At 33.1% G+C, this 16446-nt stretch overlaps 1 protein-coding gene across 3 annotated transcripts in view; it reads right to left on the reverse strand.

Moving 5' to 3' along the window:
* The window catches only part of SNX29 (sorting nexin 29), a 138790-nt gene that overhangs the window by 85284 nt on the left and 37060 nt on the right, over window positions 1-16446 (reverse strand). For all 3 annotated transcript variants that reach the window (XR_013939797.1, XM_080557310.1, XM_080557311.1), the window contains exons 14-15: window positions 10800-10882; window positions 1297-1403 (exon numbers count right to left, since the gene is read on the reverse strand). Coding sequence is in view for 2 of the 3 variants with exons in the window: in XM_080557310.1 (XP_080413436.1) it covers window positions 1297-1403; window positions 10800-10882 (190 nt within the window). In the remaining variant the exon portion in view is untranslated. The remainder of the gene's footprint in view (window positions 1-1296; window positions 1404-10799; window positions 10883-16446) is intronic.

A 16446-nucleotide genomic window follows, 5' to 3' on the forward strand; every position in this document is an offset into this window, starting at 1 on the left:
AGCAATTATATCTGTTGCTGTGTCATCAGTGCTACTGCTAACACTGTCTTCCACAAAAATCAGGAGTGTTACCAATAAATCTTTCAACATGCAGAGAAGCTGAGTAGAACAAAGGAGGTTACTCTTAAAGCTGAAATATATTTTACCTTTGCTCTTAAAGATATTCTTTTGAAAGGTACAGAACAGAGGAAAGAAGTCAGAAGAACCCATCCAAAGACATGCATTATGGAGAAATTTAGTTTCACGTGGTCCTATGAGAAAAGGATAGCTATGTACAAATGTTTTAGAAGAACTGTATTTATCTCTTTGATGCATGACTCGAATTTTCAGTCATCTTCATATTAATCAGTTAATATAAGTATCCAATTTCAGAGTATTTTGGGCAAGCGAAAGACATAGAAAGTTGTTTTACTTTTTATAAAAATGTTCATTTAATATTTCATAAGAGAAATGGGTATTAGATATTAAATTTCATTACTTATGTCTGAAAAATAATTTTTATTTAAATTTAGGATGAATCCCTAATCTTTCTCTCTTCTTATTTTTTCTTTTAAATCTAATGATATTACTTCACCACAAAGAATCCTGTGTTATGATCACGTTAGAAAAAATTCCTATCAACATAACTAGTAACTTCCAGTATTCATTTCTATACTGCAGTACTCCATAAGCCACATATAAAACAACATAAAAATGGAACAGAATGGTACAATCAGAAAACAGTATAAAAGCAAAGAAAAAAGTGACAGATTTCTTTATATCCTCAGGAAACTTTAAAGCTCAACTCACAATACAACAAAGCTTGTTAATTATGTACTGTAGCTTATGCAATGTCTGACACCCATTATTTCACCAGCTTCAATTATAAGTTTAAGGAACTTGTTTACTTATTAAAATCTTCATGAAAGTTGTATGTCTTAATGCAGTAAAACATTCTAGATCAAAATTGATAGATGAAACCGTTGTTTAAACAAGTGTGGTCCATTACTTTTGTAAACTACAATATATTTTGATAACAGTCAATTTTAATATCAAATATGAATGTGTATCTTTATTAAAAGTATTTTTAATCACCTAAATTGCTTTAAATGGGCTTTGAAGTTGAATGAACAAAGTTGTATCTTAACCACAGAAGTCAGAAAATGAAACCTTTCATTTTTAATTCTTAGAACAAAAATCAGAATTGTATTTTAGACTAATGGGGGAAAAAAGACAGCTAAGGAAAAGATGTTTACACAGCTTCAAGTGTTATTTTACCATTATGATCCCATAAGATTTGTACAGTGCAGACTTTACCTCAATCAATTTTCTTTCATAAGAGCTGGCTAGTTCCTCGTTGTTTTCTACTTGCTTTTGGTCTGGAATAGTAAATTCACCATCAGTGCTCCAAATGTTTGGCAGAACTAAAATAAAGAGATACCTCAAATTACAATGATAAATTACATAAACATTTAAGACAATCTGTTTAGAAGTAATAGCTCTAAAACAAACAGCTATTAGAAGTATCAAAATAAGATAAACTATTTGAATAATATAAAATATTATAAAATAAATGCTTTTATATCGTATAAAATACTATAAAACAATATTACAAGTACTACAGTAAATGCTTCGGGGAGCTTTCTTGCAAGCACTGTTGAGGCAGGTTTTCTCATCTTAACAGGAAAAAATGCAAACAAAGTATTTGGCTGTTTTGTAACTATAGCTAAATATGTAGTGACTCCAATTCATACCCAAAGCCTTTGTAAACTAAGCCTATGCTTCTATTTCTATTTTTGTTTTTATTTCCGTTCTAAAACATCATTTCATATTACTTGCACAGGACTACTCACACATCATAGAAATTACAGACAATAAGGCTGAGAATAGGCATTTCACACTTCATCTAATATCTAATATTTCCTTTTTTTTCCCATACAGCAGAATCAGCTGTAATTATTTTATTCCTGACACTTAATTGTCTAATTTATTCTTAGAAATCTTCACTAAAGAATATTTCATGCTTCTGTGCACAATCTATTTAAATGTAAGTATTCTTCTCAGAAAGGTTTTCTTGATAACTACTCAAACTTGCTTCACCTGCCATTTAAGCCCATTACTTTCTTATCCACACTGAATGAAAACTGTATTATCCTATTCCTATTCCCAACTACCATTTACATATTTGAAGATTACTTTAAGGCATTTTCTGAGTAAGTCTCTCTCCCCCAATTTACACAAACTCCAATTCAACTTCTCTTCATAGATCATGAATTTCTGGAAAAAGAAAACAAGATAGCACATATAAAGTAAACAAGCCCTCATCAGAGAGGTTTAATAAATGCTTCCACTGTTTTTCAAAATCTAGATTATACATACAATCACATTAAGGTAGAGAGAAAACTCCATAATTCATTTGATTAAATGCCTGCAAACTGACTTTTGATTCATATAAGAATATATAAATTCAGAAGATAATTAGTATTTGAAATTAATTTTGAAAGCTATTTTAATATCTAATTTTCTTGTAAATCTTCCTTAAAATTTTCTCACTGAAGACCTTCAAGATCAGCATTTTATATCAGCATAAAGTTTGACTACATATGGCACTTTTGTTTAAACAATTGTGCACAAAGCTTTCACAATGTGATGAAAAATGTCTCTGCACATAGTCAGTATTCCCCTTACATCTATACATCTCACTTGCAAATGACATAAGAGACTACAGGAATGACATATCATAATTTATCATGGCTATTTTTGCACTTACTATACTCAAAGTAACCAAAAACCTAGGTCAGCAAGAAAGCTAAGATGACTGACAAAGACAGAAAAGAAGAAAAGTCAAGATACAGTAAGAAACTAACATCAGTTTTACCAAAAAATCTTCATATTAGTTCACAACACAGCCCTCTCATTTATCATGGTTTCCCAAAACCAACATTTATAAACTGCAATAATGTGCTTATCAAGAAGACTAGCATACATTTCAGGAAGGCTGTAAATTAACGTTAACCCTATGCTATGCTTTCCTTAACTACCAACGCAGAGAGAACCCATAGGATTATCTTATTACAGAATACCTTCTCCATAGACCAATCTGTTAAATAAATTTGTTAAAATTAAGAGGATTATTCTTTGGATTTCACTTACTTAATACGTGGACTGACATGCACACTGTTTTATTTTCATGTTATGATAGAAAGAAATAATTAAAAAACTCTAAGTATCTGATTTGAAACCTTCCATGTTACATAAAATTTAAGGCAGTGGTTTTACTGTTTATTTTAATTTTCAGACCATATATATTTTCTAAACTTCATAGTCATAAGCCATTAACAATATAAGAATAAAATAGTCATAAATTTAATACATCTATTTTTCCCAGTAAATCAAAACTTTGTGTTGTGATTTATTCTTAGGTGGTTACTGCTTAACTCTTGGAATGAAAAGAGCACATGAAACTTTTTAAGCTTTAATCGCGGTTATGTTAACTGAGCAGACTTTTTAAGATTGTTCATTGAAACAGTAGTCTGTTATGAAAATAATGTACTGACAGTTCACCTTTTTAAAGCCTAAATGTAGAAACTATAGAAAACAATGTAATGTAATTAATTAACAAGGAGTAATTAAGTCAGATTAATAACACCTCAAACTGCCATATGAAAATGTAACTGACGGAAACAAAGCAAGGATTTTATGGAACATCAAGGAGAAAAAAATAAATTCATACCAAACTAATCCAGTAAATCATGTGCTACACAAGATATACAATAAGCAGTGTAATTTCATATTTATTCAAAGACTTAAATCTGAAGTATCGGATGTATTGTGAAATGAGTAAGCTGAATAGAAGTCTTTCTAGCAAGCTTTTAAGCTTGGAATGCCTGCATTCTACAGAACTAGGGAAGTGCTACAGAGATGCACACAGGTCAGAGGAAGTCTTATGCAAAGGGGTTGGCTGGTTTGTTGTTTTTAACATAACCAGAAAAAAATCCTCATTCAATGGACAGTTAGCTTTGATACTTGCAGTTCCTATACTCTGGCAAATGATTGTTTGGAGGAATGTATCTCAACTCAAAGTACAAATTATTTTTCTGGAAGTTCAGTATTTGCCTCCTTTAGCCAACCTGTGGTGAATGAAGCAAGCAGGGTTGTCATGGAGAGAGGTTATTCCCAGACACGTCCTCATTAAACTTTTGGAAATTCTGTTGAGACTTCTACTGGACTTGGGCCATCTGTCTAGGATTTCCAAACAACTGGGATGTAGTAACAACAGCTGCTCTAAACATGGCACTGAATGCTAGGAAACCCCACAACTCACTTTCTTTGCATGCTTTGTACAATGCATGCATGAGCATACTGTTTCTACATGGAACATTCTTTAAAAAAAAATATAGCAACCTTAGAAATAAAACACCCCAAATCATATCAATTGCTATTCTCTTACAATGGCTTATACGTTTTGGATATTTCTAAGACAATCCTCTTTTTTATCATTTTATATATATATACTTGGATGTATATATATATGGATGTACATTTATTACTTTATTCATAAAAATACCATTTTACGTTATTTTGTATACCAATACAAAAACATTGAAAAAAATACTTTGGGGGGCAGAAAGAGATGTATAAGCCACAAGAATTTCTATAAATGAAAATACTTCTCTTGCCCTGACCCCAATCACCTGCGTGCTAAAAGAAATACAGTATCCAAGTAAACTAGATGACTGGAGATTAATTACCATTTCAAGGCGAGAGACCTTAAAGCTAATCTGCAATATGGCTAACTGCCAGCCATGCCAAGTGGCCATATACTCCTCTTATAGCAGGAGCTGCACAAAGCTTTGCTACTCATCATCCAACTCCTGCAACAACTATGCCAAGAGGATAAACATCACGCTTCCATAAATACATGCATTTATGAGTTCACAAAGTTTACTAGTGAATGTCTACAGTGAGCTCTGAGTAAGAAAAGTCATTAATTTTTAAACAAGGAGTGAGACAAAATTGTGACTCTTCACACTTAAAATAAAAATATATAGGAACATTAATCCTTAATATCTGACTTCACTAACTATAAATTGGCTTTACTTTAAGAAATTTATTAATACAAGTGGAAAACATTATTAGAAACTGACAAAAAGGCTACCAAATAAAACTCAATTTTCCTCCTGCCACTCTAATATACAATGGTCAGCTTCTAGAAGTTCTTAGGTATGCCCCTTACGTTATTCATTTGGTTAAGCACTGCTGATGAAACGAATCCTTTCCTGATTTAGCTTTTAACAATTTGTTACATTTATTAAAAGGTCCTCCATTAAAATACGACTCTACTAGCTGAAACAGCTTTTGTTAGATGAAGAAAGGATTATTCCAGATGGCAAGGCATAACTCAAGATTAATTTTGTTCTTTCACTGGACTTTGTGCTTTCACTTTATGCTTTCAAAAGCATGTTATTCCTTGTTTTCTTGCAAACACAATATTAATTGCAAGTTGATGTCTGTAGCTCCCAATTCAGATTAAGAGCCAATTCACTCAGTGCCTTTTTGAAATTAAGATGATTACTATAATTTTTAATTTGCAATTCCTTTGTTCCTCAAATTTTACATGATTTTGTTCTATCAGTTTATTACTTGATAAAGAATCATCTCTTCCTGTTTTTTCTTCATCTTAAACTTCAGAAACAAACTACTAGTAGCAAAAGATTCTCATTCTTCTAGCCATCATTTATTTATGGTAGCAGAAACTCAGCTTTGTGTGGTGAAATCTTAATTTGCTATTCTGTTCATGGCACTAAAATAAAAAAAAAAAAGTAGTCATACACTGAAAACAAAAAAGAAAAACAAAGAATGACTTAACTTACATGACCAAGGTATGCTTTTCATACAAAAGCACTACACTGAATTCCACATGGAAAAGTTGAAATCGAGGGCTCCTCAATGCCAAAACCTGCCCTTCGTATTTTGAAATACCAGTTAAATATCTCAAATGATACATTCAAAGACAATATTCCTTTTAAATTAATCAGGAACACAGAAAAAGAGGACTATGCATTTATCACTCCTACCACTTCTGTGTGGCAGACTTCTGTCCAACGGTAAACCAGCAATGAACACTCCCACACAAGCAGTCCTAGGCAATGCTACCTGCACTGCAAGGTAGAAGGACCTTACAGGCCAAATGGCTTTAATTTCCATCACTATAAACAAGGTTCCTTGTTTAAGAAGGATAAAATATTCACAGCATTTTAATTACTTTTGTTTCATAAACTTACAAGAGTTCTAATACATACTACAAGTTTCTCCCTACAGATTGCAAAGAGTGTTCTACTCTCAGAAGTCACCTTTGATTTTCAAACTGATTTTTGTATGGCTTTTACTGAAGAAATGCGTACTTACTTTGAATAATGCTTTCATAAAGAAGGTAAAATTAACATTCCCCAGATGCTTCTTCCACTAATTTAAATTCTCTAAAATTTCCATAACATCTTTCTGTTAATGTTTTTTTTTATGTTCATGTATATATTGTTTTAATAATGAAAAAATATTCAATTACCTTTAATATTAGCCTAATATTAAAGTGAGAAGCTTTTCTTATTCTAGTGGCTGCCATCAGACAGTTTATAGATTTGAAGACATCATCAAAAGCACAGCTAGGTAACAACAACCGAATTATAACCAAAAAATAGAACCTTTGGATAAAAAAAAATAATAAGGTGGTACAAATATAACTAAAGCATTTCAGCACTCCCCGCCCCACATATTTTGTGAAACTTTCTTAAAGAAGGTTAGTCAATTAGCTTCAGGAATCTGTTTGGACAAATGAGCAAAAAATTCCTTGAGTACAAAGGGTCTAGAATTATTACATCTCAGCAGGTTTGAAAAATGGTAGACATCCAACTCCTGCTGACAGCTGAGAAACAAGGATGTTCATTAAATGTTTAAATACAAGTATCAGACCGCTCAGTCGATACTACTTAGCACTCACTTTGAAAGCCAGTATGGCATTATGAACTTGACACACTTCTGAATCTTGGGTAACTTGTTTACAATCACACTTTAGAAACCAAACACTCAGCAAGTCACCCACCTTGAGGCAAACTATTATGCTGAATTTCATTTATAGTTTTAGGAATCCATTTAAAAGCCATACTCAATAGCATCTGATCTGATTTATTGTAGCAGCCATGTTGAATACTCTCTATTTATAGTCATAAAAATAACAGTAGAAGCTCAATTATTTTGAACCTTTAAAAATAGTTCCACAGAAATTCTGAACGTATAGCATTCTAACATCTGTAATACATGTAAGAAGGCTTTTGTTATGATATCATTTGCAAGAAGAGATTAATCATCATTTAAATTACCTATTATGATAACATAGGGCAGTATTGAAATTAGTTGTATGCAACAGTTTAATCATCTCTGATGAGGACAATTTCCTACCATTCCAGCACAAGATGATGGCCAAGTGTTTTCCAAGTTTAAATAGAACAAAGCTCTGCTTCTTTGTCTACAAAGAAGTCTAAATGTCCAGAACCTTAATCTACGAGTATGTAAATTAACATGCAAGAAAGAAATGAGAATTTCAATTAAAAATGATAAAAGCAGAGAAAACAGTAGTTTCTTCATCCTAACGTCACAAGATTGTCACAGTCTCAGATCACAGTAATAAAACAGATCTTACAAATATACACTCTAATCCTTTAAACATGTAAGTTAATTAGGAACAGAATTAGCTCCTAATTAATTAGACAAGTGTTATGGTCACTTTACATTATATCATAATTACGTATGTAATTATATCACACTTAGTTCATTAAGCTTCAGAGATACCATTTTACTGAATGGCCAGAACTCTAAATTTATGCTGCCATGTTTGAACACAGGAACACTGGAATCCTTTAAAGCACTTACCACAATTTGTTTGTTACTAAACAATGAAAACTTTTGGAAGTCTTTACACTATGAGTGCCAGAAGCCAAACGTGGCGTAGTAGGACTTGGAAATTACACCATGAGTTTCATCTGTCCCAGAAGATGTTTTCCAGCCTGGACCCCATTTGCTAACTCTATGTGCAAGTTCTTTACAATATAAACAATTTCTAAAGACACGGGGCTGATACAGAAGTCCTGTGATCACTGAATAAAACACAGCATACTAAATTCCTACGTAAACTAAGGATTTTGGTCTATATTTATGTCTTGTTATGAGTAGGAGATAGTACAAGTGACTGACTTTGAACAGGATGCCTGGACACAAGAGGTTTGTTTGGTTCCTTGTCTGGTTTTCTTTATCACTTTTCTCCACTCTGTTACATGCACAGTTTTCTACTTCTTGTGAAGTAGAGGAACACTTGTGATGCCTATATTGCTCTTCAGTGATCAATATTCACATTTCTTTCTCTATACATATTAGTACTCGGGGATTATTTACATGCTTAAGTACTGTTCCGCGTAAGAGGACCCAATACTACTAAAAATTTCATGTAAATCACCAGTGGCAGAAGAGAACAAAAAATTATTTGTTTTTGTTAAAAAAAAGAATGTTAAGTTAAATTATTACAAATAGTTCATGTAGCTGAAATTTATTCTGGTCACTAATGATAAATACTATAGACAAATAGTGTGGATTGACTAAACATCCTTTGAGTGTGAAGCATACATGTATTCAGTTTTAAGAATGTTGGTAATGTTCCACCCCCCTTTTTCATCCAGCAAATCTGACTATCCTAATTCAGTTTCTATTCTTATCACTCACTAATTTGCATAATTTTAGCATGGCAGAATATAGCTAGCCTAGGATTTTTTTTTTTCCTTTTCCTATAATTAGGCTCATCATGGAAACTGTCAGTATCTAATGAAGGATAATTTCTGCTATTATAAGAAGCTTAAGAGATGTTTTTTGTGAATAACTCTTAAGATGAATCACTATGCTCCAGCAATGTCAGAAGTAAAAACGTGTTCTTACAAACAACAACCCTTGAAGGATGAATGAACTTTTTAAACTTTTTAAATTTAAGGTGAATATAGTGACTAGACCTTAAGGACAGAATTAATCTAGTATTCATTCATACAACCACCTATATGACCACAACATTGACAATTTAAAAGAAGAAAAAGAAAAAAAGACTGTGCCAATATCTTGAGAGCCACGTACTCTCTTGAAGAATCTTCTGTAGTCAGTAGCAATACAGTCCCACCCGAAGATAATTCAAAATCACTATTCCAAGTCATCTTGTCATAGACACTTCTATCCCCACTGACCGCTAAAGAAACACAGGTAACACTGCTGATGACTTATCTTTCAGATGAAAAATTTGCTAATTATAGTCAAAGAGACTTAGCAGAGAAAGCAAAGTGGTTGGTCTTAATACAGAGTCTATTTCAGTCTACACATACTGATCTCCAAAATAGATACCACTAACACTATAATCTAGAGTTACCAAATTCTTACTTTTCAATAACACATTAATTCATAGATTATTTTTTGAAAGAAATTTTTGTCTGATAGCTTTTTCTGGAACATTACTTACTGAAAAGAAAAAAAAAAAGTACAACCTCCTTCATAAGACTTTCATCGACCAGAAAGGGCCCTGTAAAAGTAACTAGAAAACTCTATATTGGTGTTTTCCTCAAAATATATCAAATATGTTATTTTTACTATCAGAGAATGTTATTTTACTATGGCTGGAAGACATAAATAGGTCTTAAAATTACACCTTGCTAATCCCACTTGCATGTAAATTATTTTATTCGCTGTGATGAAGATTGAGCAAACAAAGCAAGAACATCCTGATTCAGCAGTGTGATGTATAGGGAATGTTTGTTCATTATTTCTCATGGCTATATTAAGAAGGGAACAAAAGGAGTCACCCAGGCAGCGGTAAGAACCTTGAGACATCCTGCCTGTTGATGTCTCGGACATAAGATTGAGAGAACCTTGTATAAAAAATACAATTGCCAAACCGATAACCCACTGCCCTATCTTAAGAAAAACTAACATGACCAATAAAGGAGGAGAAAACACCACATACCAAGCAGAGGAAGACTACGGCCTTCATCTGCGCGACCACCAGAGGGACCAGAGACGACCCTAGCAACAATCGACGCAGCCAAAGTACTAGAAAGGGGCCACGTAACCCCGGAAGAACTTGATGATAAAAGGGGACTGCGAAAAAGGGGGGGCACGCGCCGTTTGGAGGAGCATGGACTCCCCGGCCGCCCAGCGCTGTTTTGCTTGCTGATTGCTTACTCAATAAATTAATTCTTTCTGGCTAAAAGAGTAATTTATAACAAGCAGTAATTTGATCGAATGCCATCATATAAGATTGTTTTCATTTGACATCAATCTGCATTACAAAACCATTCACGCAACAGCAAATAGCCCAGTGAGAGATGCATCAAAGACAGTGCCCATAGAAACAGAATTAAACTTCTTTTGAGCTTTTATCTTCAACAGGGGGAGGGATGGTGTCATACTGGATAAGATGTGAAAGCATGAACCATTCCCCAGCCAAACAAGTATTGTTTTGTGTGTCTCAAATGTTGCTTATGAATTTGCACTTGCACGACACTAGGTAGCTGGTTATTTACAGAGATCCTTTTCAAGATCAATCAAAAAAAAAAAAAGCAGATTCTTGTAAACGAGATGCATGGCTGTTCACTGTCTATTTTTTCATTTTAGATTTTTATACAAGTCTAGGAGTCACTTCCATCATTTAGTTACTATAACTATGCCTCCACTAAACTGTCTCCATGGCAGAAAAACAAATCCTGTGCATGGATTTTTTTCCTTCATTTAATCCTTACCTTCCACTGTTTGCCCTTCTCTTCTGAGCATCTGGACAGCTCCAACATACTTCTTAAGTTGCACTTTTAGCACCTCATTTTCTCTGTTGATAAAAAGAATAGAATAAGCAAATATTACTGTTTTCTCAAAATAGAGGAAAGACCTTCTCAGTGGAAACAATCATGCTATCTGTGATAATGAGCTTTATCTAGCTTGTGTCATCAAAATAAAAATAAAAAACCTTGACTTACACATTAAATAATGTCAACTGCAAAGTACTAGGAAAATTAAGTCTTCCAGGTATACATACAAGTAATGATGACAGACTACATATGTAACACAGATTATAGAAAACTGTAAACAGATTACCCTTAACAAGACAGGCATTTTATTCATGGGAATTTATTTAAGAATGAGAAGTCTTCAGAAACACTTGCAAATGTTTGATGACCCTTATCATACATTATCTAAATAAATATAAAATTGCTTTTAGTAATTTTTTGAGGAGGAGTTTCTGTGTCAAAATTTCAACCATATTACATATGGCCAGTGAAAACCCACAAATTTACACAGATACACAGTGTTTCATATGCTTTTGGAGCTGACTGATACACTAACAAAACATTTCAACTGAAACATTCAGTCCCACTTCAGTGGAAAGTGTGAAGGAAATATAAGCAAAACTGGACATCAGCTGTAGCAAACAAACTCCAAGTACTAGATTCAAGACCTTTCCAGGTTTTTTTGCCAGTTATCTGGCCTCAACTTCTTTTGAGTTATTCCAATTCCTTCCATAAGTGCAGTCACTCCACTGCATCGTAGTAGGTAGAAGTCAGTGATTTATTAGAGCAAGATCAGGAGAGTAGTAAGAAAGGTGTTTGTTTGTTTGTGGGTTTTTTTGTTTGTTTTCCTTCTCCTTTGGTTGGTTGGTTTTTAGAGTACAGCTTCAAAAGACTATAATATTATCTAATGAAATTTAAAAAAAAAAAAAAAAACAGGAAAAACTTATTTTAGTTCAGATGATACCAGTCTTTACCTGCAGTAATTTAAACAGCTACTGCATGTGGAATGGAGGGTTTTACACGGGTCTATTTTAGATTTTTTTATTAACATGTTTTAGAGACATACATAACACATATCCACAAGCCTCCTAATATATGTATATTTTTATCCAAATTGATGCTATATTCTTATTTCTATGGATTTCAAATCAGTTTTCAATGTAACCACAGCTTTATTCAATCATTTCGGTAGGAGGTTGCTAAATCATTGGGAAGAAACTATTCATTACCCAACAATCAAATTTTAGACGAAGCCCTTGAAGGTTTTATGCGTTTTATGATGTTTTTCATTTCCTAGGCTACAAAGAACAAGTCAGATTTCAGGTCTTCCACAAGAGATGGCAGGTGATGTTCAGAGCGGGGGGGGGGGTGGAATAAATAAAATAAATAAATACAGTATAACTACATGCTAAATAAAAACAGATCTAAGTAACTCATTCAGGAAAAAAAAAAGCATATAAATGACACCTGGACAAAAAGATTTATCACCACAGAATTGTACATGTCTGCACATAAATAACTATACTCAATTACAATCTACTGAGGTTTAAGGACTCTCATGACAGAATCATAAACCATCTTGTTTCTGATTTTGAGAAGAGACTCAGCACCTGTCTATACTGTGATAACACAGAAGAAAATAGGAATTTTTCCAATATTGTGCCTATGGTGCAATTTCATGATAAATAGATGAAGTACATATATAATCTCTACCCTACTTATGATAAAACTATATTTTCCTATACTTCAGGAGAAAAAAAAAAAAAAAGACTTTCTTGCCAAATTCCCTTAGGGCTTTTGGAAAATGACTATGTAAAGACATTAATTTGAAAAAAAAAAAAAAGCAATTTCTCATGTGTCTCAACTACAGAGGCCTGAATACTGTAATTAAGCTTGTGGAAGAAGTATCAGATGTTGACAAATGCTTTCTGTGGAACTTACTCCTAAAACATGTCTTATCTCTAAACTCAGGCTTAAAAAAAATCCAAAAGATGGCTGCATCTTGTTAAAAAGAGTTCTTTAGGAAATACTATAAAGGTACCAAATCTCCAAATAATCAAAAAAATGACATGAATATCAATAATAACATGAAATAAAGAGCTTACTGCAAGAATATGTACAGTTCATATATAGAGCTGGGGCTAGATGACCTCCAGAAATGTCTTCCTACCTGAATTATCCTATGATCATGCTATTAGGAAGTGCAAAACCACAATTAATTGTAATTATATTTACAACAAAGCAAAACAGGGTGTTATGTATAAGGCCTAAATGAAATATGAAACATGAGAAACATTACTCGTGGCAGCGGACGTTGAATTATATATAAAGCATGAGACTATAGTATAAAACCAACCTTTGAAAATTTTTTTAAAACTCTAACGAAGAATAATGCGATAAACCTAACTGCTCATCATGAAAGAAACACCATATGCATGATAAACTGAGAACTATTCTTATGATAGCTTTGTAACACAGGCTGTGTTCAAATTTAAGTTATGATAGGCGCTCTCTCTCAGCACTGATAACAAATCTGAAAAAGCAAGAAGTGGCTTTGTGGTTAAGATAAACGACTTCCTCACCTTTCTTACAAATTAACATCCCATTTTTTATAAACGTTTTCCTAAATTGTGGCATTTCACCAACTAAGTGGAAAAAAGTTAGTTAATAAAGGAACATTCAGATTCATTTTCACAAGCAGGGACAAGAGATACTTTTCCCCTCTAAGAAGTTGCTTAAGGTAAGCGATGCAATCATTTCAAGATGCACAACACATCACTGTACCCATCACTGAAGAGCTATGCAGCTAACTCTGAAGGAAGTGCTGGAAAACAGATTAATATAAAATGCCAAATCAAAAGCAATGTGGCTTAAATAATACAGACACTAGATATGAGGAGGCAGATTAGGTTACAGAAGGTACATAAAAGTGCGAATGCTGCAATAAAAAAACAGCTTGGTTCCCCTCCCCCATTTCCCTACACAGTACATTGTAATGCACATTTAATCTACTTTTCTTGCTACAAACCCCATCCTTTGTAAGGGATGCTTTCCTCTAGCATCCCTGAATACAGTCTAAGAATATGCAATCTGAGATTAGCCAATTTCACAGTCAACTTCAATAAACCTCTCTGCCTCAGGAAGTAATGTAATAGTACACCATACAAAAAAAAAATCTCAATTAAAAAACAGTAACATGGCCAAGGGGCCACTGGCACAACATGTCCATGCAATTTGAGAAAGGCTCATTGACAAGGGAAAAAAAATAATAAAAAAACAGCTTATAAAATTATACCAAAGTTTATTTATTCTATTCTATCAAAAGGCTAGGAAATAGGCTGAACGCTGAAACTGCTTCCTTTAAAAACAATCAGATAACTATTATGAAAGAACTATTCAAATACATAACATGGAAAAATGAGATTACTGCTACTTGAAAGTAAAATGACCTAAGAAGTTCCCCATCTTTCAAAGAAAACTTAGGAAACTCAGAAATATTTCTCTAACTAAGCTAGCATTTTGTACAGAAGACCAACTGAATAAGTCAAATTTGCAGATGTCCAGAAGTAATCATTTCAACATTGACTGCTGATGTCTCAATCACAGCGATATTTTTCCAGTGGCCCAGATCCTGCAAACAACACACACAGTCTTACTAAAACTAATATGATATCCATGTAAATCTGAGGTTATTGGATTAATTCTCAACTGAGACATTACCAAACTGCACTGCGTCTTACCACAGATATTTAACACTAGATCTAAAATTAAAAAAATAAAAAATAAAAAATAAAGATCCAAGAAACAACACAAAGCTCTGTAAAACAGGATGAAGAATCAGAGAGAGCTTTTGCATTGCAAGATGCTATCATTGCGCTGAAATGTACCTGTGGCCATTTTCCATGAAATATGACTGACAGGAAAGAGAATACTTATTTGCCTAAAGTATGTTCTAGTGACTTCTTCATTCAAGACTTAATTCTGCACTGCTACACAACAATGGGTAAAAACAAGGAGTGAGTTACGGTTACTTTTGAATGTATTGTCAATAAACCAAGCATATTATGGATGTATCAGGTGTACATATACATTTTTGATAGATATTCCTGTTTCTTTTTCTAACTGAATAATAAATCTTCACAGGAAGTAAACAGCATCAGAATAAATGGTAAGCATCTATCCTAAACTGTCACTTTATTTACTAATAAATATAATTCCACTACATTTCAGATAATTGTTTCATTCTTCTCATTTCACAAAATGAACACATTATATATTGAAAAAAAAAAAGGGGGGGGAGTGGGGGGAGAAAAACAGTATTCCAAAATTTTTTAACTAGAATGACTGATCCTTAGTCATTAACTAGAATTACTGATCCTCGGTAAGCAAAGAACGCAAGATTATTCTCTTTCTTTTCTTTTTGGTCACCAGAAAGGCTGAAATTAGTGTTCACAAAGTATTCAAGAACATGTTTACATCAAATTCTTAGCAAGAGTTCTGGGGACGGACATAAATATACTTCTGATTATTTGAGCTAATATTTGCTCAAACTACAATAGTCAGGTTGTTATTAAATTCTTTTTCTGACCTACTATCTTCTTAATTTTACAATTCAGGGAAGTTTTCTACTCTTGTCATGTGATTAACTGCTTCTGAGGTAAATAGTAAAGATTTCATTACTACAAAATATCTGAAAACTTGTTTCCTCTTACTCACCTAATGTATTATGCGGCACTTACAAATTATTTCCACAATTTTTGTTATTTCAAGTTCTTCAATACCAGAATTATTCAGATTGTCCAAATTCTGGGCTTAAAATACTACTAAAAATGTTTTACTAATCCTAATATTGCAGCAGCAGCACCTACAGCATACAAAGTGAACCAACAAAAGCAATTTAAAAGAAAAATCTATATCCAAAAATAAGTCTTACTTGCTAGAAAATGAGTTGCAATAAATCATTAAAGAAATGCATTTGAAGTCCAAAATAATGGTGATATTAAAATTTGTTGCATCTAAGCAGCTCCCAACATTGTTTTTATCATGGGACAAGACAAACTGACTTTCAGAAGAACAATCACTACAACACACCCAACCTCCACCATAATTAGAGAAATTACATAAAATTGTTTTAAAATAACATTTTAGTCTAAGTGAGCATCTCTTTAGATCCTGCTATAAAAGCTCCTTATCTGTTCTTTAAAAGGGTACACGCATGACAAATATCTGATTCACCCATATGTCAATGCAAATTCTAAAACTGTGGGGGAAGTGAGTCAAAGAAATATGAATATACAAATCCTATAACCTGCAACGTGAATATTAAATGATGATGTATTTGCATTGTCTCCATTGCCCTACATCATATGAATGTCAAACCCACTTATGCATATCTCTCCCTCCCTCAAACCACATATTTAGGTCTCATGTGTCATCAAAAGCAGAATTAGAAGGATTCTAAATATATTTATATTACCTTTATATTTATCATTCTCAGACTAGTTCTGCTACGCAATAAAAAGCTTATAGGAACCTCAGTCGTGGTACTTCACCACAACTGACAGTAAACATTGCGCCTGCATATGCAGAAAACAAACACTCTGCT

This window comes from Anser brachyrhynchus (genome assembly GCF_964034855.1).
Source record: "Anser brachyrhynchus genome assembly, chromosome: 15".
Lineage (NCBI taxonomy): Eukaryota > Metazoa > Chordata > Aves > Anseriformes > Anatidae > Anser > Anser brachyrhynchus.